Below are 12,663 nucleotides of genomic sequence, written 5' to 3' on the forward strand. Positions count from 1 at the left end.
TTCGTCTCCATTGCACAGCACCTTTGGTCGACTCGGGGTTCTAGACTTTTACTATAGCCCTGGGTCGACCAAAACCATTTTGCAAAGGAAGTTCTGCGTAAGAGAAACGAAACTCTGTGTTTGCTTGTTGCTCATATCCGATTCCTATTTTGGGATGGTTGACTTAGGCCATTATCTAGCTTAAGACCTCCACCTATTTCTTGGAGTAGGCGGCACTATTGCAAGTATCGCAATGTCTTATAATGTCATGTCTTCTCTGAAAATTTCTACCCTGCACAAATCTTGGAGGTGCTAAATATTCTATGGTGACTGTCCTTCTGTTGCTAATACATAATTAAAAACCACACAACAAAACAAAAGCAACAACAACGGCTAAAAAAAACTCATTCATCAAGGGAGATGAAACAAGAAACCATTGCAATGCATCCTGTTTCTCATCGGCAGACGGAGGTGTGAGAATTAATACTGTGCAGATAATCTAAAATATCTTTAAGTGTATATTTTCTTCACTGTATTCTTAAATTTACCCAAATTTCTACGTTCAGCTCCAGAACGCAAAATTGTATATATTCTTGTAATTTATGCAATGATTTATTTTTCTCTTTACAGATTTAGTGAGTGCCGAAGCTTCGTTGACGATAAAACTTGCCGTGTCTTCAGCTATGGCTGTTCTAATGTTTATAATACTTACGATAATTATCGTTGTCGGTATTACCTGGTAAGTTTATATCATATTGTCGATATATTATCGAAGAAACTTTCTTCATAATACGTCAGTGAATTCTAGTCTCGCTTAGATCGCAGTTGGCGTTTTAAATTCAGAAATCGATAAGGCAAAATCGGTAGCACATTGAACAAAATGCATTTTAAATTTTAGCAGGCCTCATCTTATTGCTAGAGTTCAAATCATCTCACCAAGGTCAATTTTTTTCTGTCGGCCATTTAGGTGACAAAAAAATATTAGGCAGGTTCTGTGGGTGATTATATTAGCAGTACCATCTACGCTGAAAATGTATGGTAGGTTAGAAGCTATTATTAAAATAGATAAAAACGGCGGGCTGACAGAATGGTTAGGGCATCGAGCAAAAGGCCTAGCAGTATTTCTTTATGTTCTGACTTCAAAGTCTGTCGAGGAGAACTTTGCCTTTCAAACTTCTGGATCGATAAAATTAAAATACCAGACAAATACTGATATCGATATTATCAGCTAAACAAATGCTGGTCTTGTATCAAAATTCCGACCCACTATTAATTACAGTAGTTCGGCGTAATGCCAAAACTGGTATTTACTGCAGTAAATATTTTTTCAATACTTAAGGCGATGTGCTGGCAGAATCGTTGGCACGCCGCGCAAGATGCTTAGCGGCATTTCGCCCGTCCTTACACATTGAGTTCAAATTCCACCAAGGTTGATTTTGCCTTTCATCTTTCAGGGTCGATAAAGTAAGTGCCAGTTGAACAGTAGGGTCAATATAATCGACTTAACTCCCCGCCTTGAAATTGCTGGCCTTGCGTTAATATTTTAACCATTACTATTGATAACTATATCTTCTGTAAGCTCTTGGATTTACTTTGGCTATTTTCCTATCTGTAACATCTGGGAACTTATGGGATGACCTGATATATATGTGCTTGTATGTAATGCAGCAATATATATACATACATATATATATATATATATATATATATATGTGTGTGTGTGTGTGTGTGTGTGTGTGTGTGTGTGTGTGTGTGTCTATATATATATATATATATTATATGTATATATGTAAGTGTGTGTGTTTGTGTGTGTGTTTGTGTGTGTGTTTGTGTGTGTGTTTGTGTGTGTGCGTGTATGTGTGTGTGTATGTATGTGTCTACGATCCAAGAAGTCCAGTCAGATAAATTGTTATTAAAGGGGCAGTAGGTTTATTTGGTTTAATGTTACGTTTACAAATTGGTCATATTCTTTCAAGTATCATATCATCAGAGAAGACAAAAGTCAGTTTAGTTGTGTGTGTATGTTTTAGCGTCAGTGTATGTATCATTATATTTGTGTGTGTGTGTCTGTGTGTGTGTGTGTGATCATATATTTGAAGTTGTGAAACCTTTAATGTAACATGGTTGATATTTTGTTTAATTAAATATGAATTTTTGTTTATTATTTTCAAATGTTAATGTTCCAGCAATAAATGGTATGATAAATATCAAACTAAGCTTGGACGCGGAAAAATACCAGCTATTTCCAGCTTCTGGAAGAAACGAAAATGCATTCGACGTTCTATGGATTCTGCGCGAAGCAAGGACCCACTCAGCACTTATAACAGTGTGATAATTCCATCCCCAAATCCGAGAAACAACGACACAGGTAATCTTACATGCGTACACACACACACACACACACACACACACACACACACACACACACACACATGCACACACACATGCACACATATATATATATATGTATGTGTCTTTGTGTGTCAAATGTTTCCGTTAGTAGGCACCAAAGAACCTCAATAAGTCTACAAAAATAACATACTTCTTCCTGTTAAGTATAATGATGTTTCTGCCGATATAACGTTATGTTGCTTATGCCCAGTAAAATTATAACATCGCTCATCATAGAGGAACTAATGGTTAGCTAGATTTATATCACATTGTCCTTGAAATCTGCAATATGACAAAGGCTTAATGTTTCATTGTTTTACTGAGCAGTGATACATGATAACTATTGTCGTCTAGCTCTTCAAACATCATGGCTTCTAATAATTCTTGGCGCCTTATATTTATGTATCACTCATCATATGAGCATAAACCGGTCTTTCTGTCATACTTATGGCTGTTTGCGATTTTTGAACAAGTCTATAGTATGAATGGCCTTCAAATCTCCAGTCAGTGACTGCAGAACGATTTTTAACTCACAAAAGAGGAGACAAGACTAACGTCTCTGTGTCTTAGAAAGAAGGGTTTGTAATCAATTCTAGCCCATCCTTAACCACGTAACTTAGACATATATCACTTTTAATACTCTTATCTCTTTCATAGTACTCGATCGTACATTGATGTAATTCAATGATGCCACGAGTAAGTGTGATGAATATATGAGTCTCAGTTGCCTTTCCTAACATTGTTCAGTTTTATTGTTTACTTTTGTGGTATGGTGACCTCTTCATTTAAGTAGATGCCGTGGACCTTCTTTGACAATTAAGTGTCTCAGTTATGCAACGCGACACGATACGGATATGATGCTTTCAGATAGTTGTGTAGTTCATTGCCTTTACACTTTTTTTGCAATTGCTGTTGTTTTGTGTGCTTGTCTTTTTGTATGCGTGCGTGCGCGGCGCTCGCGTTTGTCTGGGAAGAGAATGATACCATATTAAATAAGGTTGTCATACTTGAGCGTTGATATGTGGCGTGTTTGCAAACCCTTTCATTATTCCATTAAGTTTAGCAGTGACGTAGTAAGGGATCCTAGCACTCCAGAGCAAAACACTCTTGTGATTCCCTCTTTAAATTATAGGCCAGAGATATTTCGAGGCACTTCATTCCTTTGCTCGGTGCCATTTACACTGTCTCTCCTCTGTGTCTATGCCTATAAGGTTCGGTGTAAAATGCGTATTATGGAGTTGAAAAGATGCTACAGTTCTGTGTATGTGTGTGCTCACACATGCGCAGAGGGCGCGAGAAAACAAACGTGGAAAGAGGAGCAAGAAGGTGAGAAGTTCTGGATTATCACAAGAAAGATTGTTATCTGTGTCATTTACCCCCAAGTAAAGTACTCCCACGCTTGCTTGCTAATCTTATATAATTTATACTATCACAGCTATCATGGCCCCAAGGCAGATGTGTACTCTGAGCTTAAAGGAGCTGTGCTGTATTTATATAATATTTAGCACCCCGCTCTACTGAATGAAATTAGATTGTTTACAATTTAGAATTGTTTAAATGATGAAACATGCTTATCGTTCGAAGAAGCGAGACGTGAATTACTTCCTAGTAATTAACTCCTTTCGACTGGTTGGCTGCTGAATAAATTTAGTGAAGCGTGAAATGATACGAAGAAATGGATGTTTTGTTTAAAAATTACTTTTCCACAAAACAGGCCATCACACTGTTGTTCTTATTTATAAAAATATTCAAGACACAAGGAGTTATTATGTATCATTTCTACTCTCTACATTTAGGTAACTTGCATTAAACCAAATGCTATCGAGTAAAAGATTTGCATTTAAAATTATGGAGCTGCAAGCATGGCAGCTTGACTACGACCTTTGCTTACGCGTATAGTTACGAATCAAATTTAGGCAAATGCCTTATTTTCCCAGAGACGTGTGCAAGCGTTTCTCTGGTTTTCAAAACATATGATAGAAATTTGGTAGACTAAATTTGTGCAGAGCCCGTATGATAACTGACGCATAGGTGGATAAGGTATTTTTTATGCTTGTCAAAGACTTTTTGTATTACATTGTCTCTCGGTAAAATGTGTCAACATAAAAATGTAGTAGTCGATAAAACAAATATTTGGGTCAAGGTGCCAAGTTGGAAAGAACATATTTATTAACATAATTGATTAACTCCTGTTTGAATTAATTTAATAATACCTATATTATTAAATAAAACAGTGTTAATATTTTACCTTTCAAAGATATCAAATGCGTAAGTGAAAGGAACTGCTGCTATGGTCAGAAAATAAAATAATACAGCATAATATTCAGTTAGAAATATTCTAATGCATGGACACACATCCCCTGTATTAGAAACTAACATTAAAACATGTTTACCTTTCTTAAAGGTAAACCAGAAAAGGTAAACCAGAAAATAATTCTGGAAGTCATATTAAGATTTTAACAATAGTGAACAAATAAAGTTAATGCTTTAAATTTTGGTTTACGGAAGTTGTTCTAAAAATTATCTCCTAGCTATCGCAAGCTGGATAGGTTTCATTTTCCCGTCCATGCTTCAATGTTATCACTTTAAAGCTTTGTGCTAAAGCAAAATGGTGAATATTTTTTTCCTACTCTTGGCGCAAGGCCCGAAATTTTGTGGGAGAGGTCCTCGACTGGTCAGTCGTTTAGATCGACCCCAGTTCGCAACTTGTACTTAATTTATCGACCCCGAAAAGATGAAAGGCAAAATGGAATTCAGCCGAATTTGAACTCAGAACGTAAAGACAGACAAAATACGTATAGGCATTTCACCCGGCGTGCTAACGTTTCGGCTAGCTGGATGAAAATCTAATTATAAGGTTAATTAGTACAGTATTATCTTGAAAAAAATGTCTTCTGGTTAATTTTCGGTTGTAACTGAATTTTTAAGGTCTACGTTTAATGATCGAGAATAACAAGGTCTGTATTTTATTATCTATCTTCCATGTTCCTAAGAAGAAACATTGTTATCTCTCTCTCTCTCTTTCTCTCTCTCTCTCTTTCTCTCTCTCTCTCTCTCTCTCTCTCTCTCTCTCTCTCTCTTAAATAACACACACATATGTGTTTGGAGCCAGTGTACAGTTGACAAAGTACGTGATTGCAGACACCGTTGAGTGCGACACTTTTCTTATGGGATATAGGAAGGGAATCGATCACAATTCTTATTATGAGGCGAGCTAACAGTATCGCTAAAGCGTCGAACAAAATATCTGGGCTATTTCTTCCGGCACTTTAGCTCTGAATTCAATTGCAGCTGGAGTCAAGTTTGCTTTTGCGGTATCAATAAAGTGCTAGTCAATTGATTGATTCGATGGTATCAACAAATCCCTCCCCGCAAAATTGTTGGTCTTGTACCTAAATCAGAAATAATAATAATTCTTTTCACTGTAGTAGTAGTAGTAGTAGTAGTAGTAGTAGTAATTACAATATTATTATTATTATTATTATTATTATTATTATTATTATTATTATTATTATTATTATCATTATTTCTGTTGTTGATGTTACAGTTGTTTGTTTCTTTTGTAACCAGATGTATTTGATCTCAGAATTGTAGTCTTTTAGTGGGGGAAATAATTTCTATTTCTTTGAAGAACGTCTGTACAGAAAATTAGAAATTTAGCTTCTTGTATTTATTTTCCTCGTTTGAGAGAAAAGAATCTTTAATTTACCACGGAAAACTACCCCCTCCCCCATTTGAGCATGGCAACCAATGTAGGATACTTTCCTAAATTTTCAACGGATGAAAAATAGAGAAACAAACAGGATTGCATAGAATTTTGTACTTTTAAAAATATACAGCAAAGTGAATAAGTGACATTTTCACAGGCTAATACACTTGGTAACACAAATCTTTGAACCGTAACATACGTAAGTAGTATCAGCCAAAATTTTAAAGAAGAAAATGCCAGTTTTTGTTAATGTTATTAAGAGAGAGTTGACTAGCATGAAAAAAAAAAACACGATGTATTCCACAAAGACAAATGCTTCTCCATCTGAGACTACTGTCGAGTTCTGAGAGAAGATATGGTAAATTAGATTTTCTTGGTAGATTACAGATTCTTTTTCATTTGCCTTTAAAAGAGTATTTGAATACTGGCTGGTATGTGCTATGATGTAGTTTCCAGCAACCAGAGTTGAAGTCGATAGAGAATAGCAGCAAAGACTGTAACAACAACAGGCTGTAGTTCTCAGGTTACCACTGGTCGCAAGTCCAGCATTAGCGGAAGAGATCGCTGGATCACTCCGACCGCGTTCCTAGAATGGACTTAAAGATAAGGCATAACAGTTGACGACCAAGAAGCAGAAGTATCATTTACATCATTGCTAGTACCACTCCATCGCCTTTTCACATCATGGAAATTAAGTGGAAACAGGCGAAGAGTTGTAAGTTGTCAAGGACAATCAGAAAAGAAATAAAATACTGTGGGAAAAAAAAAGAAACTTGGAATCCAAGAAAAACCGTATGACACATTCACATTCGGAGTATTTCCGTTTACAGTTATCCGGGAGCAAAGCTCATATTATTTTATGATAAAGCTACAGTCATCCTGAAAGGATAGGGCCTTGATGAAGAACACTTTAAAATGCTATGCATGTCTGAGGGATTGTGCCCCGGAGAATGTAAACTTTATTGCTTTCAACCCAAATATGGAATGGCACTTTTGGATGCACCAGACACCAGTATGAAGAGTAGGAGAGGATCAAAGTCGTGGAACTCAACTTAGAATCGACTTTTCTTATGTTTCTTTTTAGCTACATTAAATCAAACATTTTGTTTCGAAAATGTTTTAGATAGTTATGTAATTATTTCGTATAATTAAAAATTCCCAAAATAGCCTTAAAAATTTGATGTCCTTGAAGTATCGGTAATTTTTGTATATCTATTTTTCCATAATAATAGGTCTTATGAATAGATCTTGTAACGTATTTTGCACAAATGTGTTCTTGTGGAAAATAAATGAAATAATTATAATTAAAATTCGGTCGTGAATTCAGGGAACTGTCACAACATCAAGAATATGATTTTCCGTATGTCTTTCGGCTCTCTACGCACTTATGGCAAATACTTCCGACGTTACATTTGTTTTATTTCATTCTCCTGGGATCGAAGAAATAAAGTACCAGTCAAGTACTTGGGTTGATACTATCGACTTAACCCCTCCCCTTGAAATTGCTGAGCGCTTAAATTAAAAAGCGTGGATTGAAGTTGGCAGAATCGTTAGACTGTCGGAAAAAATGTATTGTAACATTTCTTCCGGGTTTTTATATTTTAAGTTCAGATCCCACCGAGGATCAAAGTTTTTCTTTCATTCTTTCGGGTTGATGAAGTAAAGTAATACCCATACGATTGGATCGTATCAACTAACCTCAACATCGCACAAAATTGCTGGATGTGTGTTGAAATTAGAAACCATTGATTTTTTTAATAATATTAATCAAGAATAGGGCAGGCAGTTGGCAGAGTCGTTAGCACCCCAGGCAAAATACATAGTGGCGTTTCGTCCGTCCTCATGTCCTGAGTTCAAATTTCGTTGAGGTTAACTTTGCCTTTCATCATTTCGGCGTCGATAAATTAAGTACCAGTGGAGCACTGAGGTCGATATAATCGACTTAACCCCTCCCCCAAATTGCTGGCCTTGTGCCAAAAATTAAAGATAATATTACTCAAGGGCTACCTATTTAGATGCCCTAATTTCTGGGGCACTTCAAATAGTAATTGAAAACCTTTACCAACAATGTTTGAAAGAGAGTAAACTAATCTAAGTAAAAAGCTTGCTGATTTTTAATTGTTCAATGAATTAATTAGATTAATTTCTTAAAGAAATACCAAAATAGTGTGGCTGTATTTATATAATTGGGAAATTGTGTTACTTCATTCTAATAGAATAAATACTTTGATACTTAGTCCTAATAGGACAAATGCTTTGATACTTGGTTATAATAGGACAAATAATTTGATACTCGGTCCTAATAGGACAAATGCTTTGATGCTTGGTTCTAATAGGACGAATGCTTTGATGCTTGGTCCTAATAGGACAAATGCTTTGATACTTGGTCTTAATAGGACCAATGCTTTGGTACTTGGTCCTAATAACACTTAAATAAATAAGTGGTTCACATTCATTAACGTCAGTGTATGAGCTATATTTTTATAATTCTTATCAACAATAGCTTTCACTCAGAAAATAATAAACATCCTGTCTCTTGGTTGAAGAGGTATGAGTTCGGACAACAAGTCACGTACATTTCGCTTACATTCTGTAGAGGGCTTGAACATTTTAAAATCTATCTACAACAGAATATAAACTAATATAGAAAGACGCACTAATGCTCGTGATAAATTCACAAATGATCATAACTTTAATCATACTGTTTGTAATTGTAATATTTATAATAACTGAATTATTATACAATGTTCACGATGCCCTTCAATTTGAGGGAGTTGTGAACATCTGATTCTGTAAGGTCGCTGTGTTTGCAATAATAATTCTTTCTGCGAGACCTGAAAGTTGGGTGAAGATGCTAGTCGATTACAGTACATTTCTGGTACTTACTTTATAGACCCTGAAAGGATGAAAGGGAACGTTGACTCTAGCCGGAATGAACAGAAACGGAAGAAATAATGGAGAGCGTTTTTTCCGAATGCTTTAACGATTCTGTCAATCTCCCTCAGTTAATGGTTTTTAATTTATGAGTAGGACACCTGTTATTTTGTTAGGAAGCGAGGGTGTAAGTCGATACTATCACCCCCAGTACCTGTCAGATTCTTTGGATGAAAGTGGGGATTTGAACTCAGGACGTAATGAGTTGGAAGTAATAACCCAAATTTCTACGCTTTAACTATTCTTTCAACTCGCCGCCTATAATTGTTCTTAGTTTAGGCACAAGAAAGCAGTTCTGATGAATTAATCGATACCACCGACCAAGTATATGGTACTTTGTCAACCCTGCAAAGAAAAAGATGATCATGGCACTGTTTCAGCTCAGAGCGTAAAGATCCGGAACGAACATTCAAAGCAACTTAACATGTTCCAACGGTTCTTTCAATCCAGTGCCGTTTCCAAAGTTGAATTTGAAGCTCCCACCTCACAGAGGAAACAAACGCCGCAAATATTATATCCGACGTTCTAACGACTCTGCCTTACCGCGTGATTAAAGATAACGAATTCTTTTATTGGCCAAAAAGCCTATGACGTTGAGGAAAACACACAGTTGAACGCAAGGGGGCACAACAAACGAGGAAGTGAGATATTTTCATCTGGTAAATGAATAAAATCAACCAAGCATAAAAAAATGTCTTTCCGATAGAAACAGAACAGCATAGATTTGGGCACGAGTACTCTCGATTCTATAGACGTCTAGTTATTGATCTGTATTAATTAATTTGTATCACCGCCGCTGTTTAAAATGAAGTTGGTTTGGTACAATTTGTAGAAAGGGTTACTCATACACATACTCTTCCTCAAACTTATATAAAAACCCGAAGTAGAAATTTCACATAATATCAGTTCGAATCAGACATTAAAAAAATATTATCTTAAATCAATGCTTCATATCGAGACATATGATTGAAAATTGGCAAATTTTCATGTTTGATATAATTAAAATAGTTTTGAACGCATATACACGAACAAAATTGTTGCAGAAAAAAAGCAAAAAAAAAAAGAAGAATCCTATGAAAACGAACCCTCTTATGACTTCTTGTTAATAAAGAGAAAATGAGGTGAACATTTCTTTAATATTTTTGGGTAGGGGATGGATGGTTTTTGACAGTTTGAAATTCACCATGTCAAATCTGAAATTTTAAAATTTGTTCATGTAAAGGGCGACAACTACTAGCAACTAATTTCAGTTATACAAAAGGTCCGCCTCATGTTTCACACACACACACACACACACACACTTGTATATATAATGTGTGTGTGTTTCAGCGAATTCATTAATAATTACATTATAAGTAGATTCATATACAATGCCCCTTAAGACGTTTGAAAGAAATATACTCACTGACCACTTATTGATTGCTTCTTTACACAAGCACACACAAACACACAAGCACACACACACACGAGCACACACACACACACACAGAGACACACACGCAAACAAACACACACACACACACACACACACACACACACACACATACACACACACACAAACTGCATAAATGCATTTACATATCTCTTCAATAATTTGTCGGTTTTGATAACAAATCGCATTTTTTTTTTACTCTGCTACATTTAAAATTATATTGTTATCTTTTTTTTCTTGTATTTTCTTGCTTAAAACTGAATTTCTTCCATTATATTTTATATGCTTTTTGGTATACTCTCCTCACGCGCGCGCACACACACACACACACACATGGATAAGACGCTCATGTAATATTGGTTTGATTCTCAGGCGGTGAGCTGGCAGGAACGTTAACACGACGGGCGAAATGCTTAACCGTATTTCGTCTGTCTTTACGTTCTGAGTTCAAATTCCACCGAGGTTCACTTTGCCTTCATCCTTTTGGGGTCGATAAATTAAGTACCAGTTGCATACTGGGGTCGATCTAATGGACTGGCACCCTCCCCAAAAATTTCGGTCCTTATGCCTAGAGTAGAAAAGAATATTGGTTTGATTCGAACTTCAAGTTCGTCTTGTAGTGAATTATTCAAGGATACTCAGTAAATCCTTTAATGAAAATTCGTAGTCCTACTCAAATCAGTATTATGAACATATTTTTCCCTACTAGATCTTTCACTTTTTTTCAATAATTAGACTGGGGCCATGATAGGACCTTGAAGAATCTTTAGTCGAAAGAATCGATCCCAGTGATTTAAAAAAAAAAAAACTGGTACTTATTCCATCGTGATCTTTCGCAAAACCGTTAAGTTCCAGAGACGTACACACACACACACACACACACACACACACACACACACACACACACACACACACACACACACACACACACACACACACACACACACACACACACACACACACACACACACACACACACACACACACACACACACACACACACACGACGGGTATCTTTGAGTTTCCCTCTGTCAAGTCCACTCACAAGGCTTTAGTCGCCTCTAGACTATAGTAGAAACCATTCGACGAAGACACCATATAATGAGACTGAACGCAGAACGAAAGAGTCACATATTTATACTATCGAAAAATATTTTGTATTTTTCTTCCAAAGTTGATTAATACTACATAATGTCATCTCTTTCTCTCCCTCTGTTAATTTATGCTCTGTTAATTTATGCACTGCACACCTTCACCCACATATATATATATATATATATATATATATATATATATATATGCATATACTCTTGCTAATACATAAATTAAAATCATATTTTTAAATTTTTTTACAGATAAATGGATTAAGAAATGGTGAGTAGCATCTACGTTATTTGCATTAAATAAGATAAGAAATATAATGATCGGAGCTTTCCATCTTTTAAATTCCCTGACATATTTCTATGTAGTAAAAATTATTCTTATCTATATATCTATTAATTCATTCGTTTGAAACATGCTACGTGATCTCTGTTAAACTGGTAATACATTGGGTTTTATCTCTTTTAGGGCCAACGATACCAGACAATATGAAGAAATGGTATGTCGTTTTTCTTCAAATAATTTTTTATTTTCTTGGAAATATATGCTAATTTCATATATATGTATATATATATATATATATATATATATATATATATATATATATATATATATATATATATATATATATAGGGGTTGGACAAAATAACTGGAACACGTATTAAGTCCAATGAATATTTATTTAATATGGAGATGGTCTTCCTGTAGCTTTCTGAACATCAATGCGTCTAGGAATTGATTCATAGAGCTTCCTGACTTCATTGAAAGGAAATTTGAGCCATTCTTCCTGCAAAACCTGCTCTCAGCTGTTGTAGATACTATGGTGGTTTGTAACGACTTCTCACTTTTCGCTCCAAGATGCACCACAATGCTCAATAATATTAAGATCTGGAGATAGTGGAGGACACTTCATGTGTTGTAGCACACTACTATGCTCTTCATACCAATTCTTAACCATATGAGAGGTGTGCGTTGGAGTATTGTCATCTTGGAAGGTACACTCACCATCAGGTAATAATGTCTGGAGCATAGGAAGAAATTGGCTTCCTAGAATATTCGGATAACCATTGCTGTTGATCCTACCATGCAGGGCAACGATTGGACTAAGAAAATTGCA

The 12,663-nt window shown here is 35.6% G+C and overlaps 1 protein-coding gene across 1 annotated transcript in view; it reads left to right on the forward strand.

Annotated features, from left to right (window-relative positions):
• Positions 1–12,663, forward strand: part of LOC128248740 (uncharacterized) — a 42,470-nt gene that overhangs the window by 23,869 nt on the left and 5,938 nt on the right. Inside the window, exons 2-5 of the mRNA XM_089357855.1 lie at positions 610–718; positions 2,166–2,347; positions 11,801–11,819; positions 12,015–12,045. Of these exons, the coding sequence (XP_089213981.1) occupies positions 610–718; positions 2,166–2,347; positions 11,801–11,819; positions 12,015–12,045 (341 nt within the window). The remainder of the gene's footprint in view (positions 1–609; positions 719–2,165; positions 2,348–11,800; positions 11,820–12,014; positions 12,046–12,663) is intronic.

The sequence above is a fragment of the Octopus bimaculoides genome, chromosome 9 (assembly GCF_046866305.1).
Source record: "Octopus bimaculoides isolate indiv1 chromosome 9, ASM4686630v1, whole genome shotgun sequence".
Taxonomy (NCBI): Eukaryota; Metazoa; Mollusca; class Cephalopoda; order Octopoda; family Octopodidae; genus Octopus; species Octopus bimaculoides.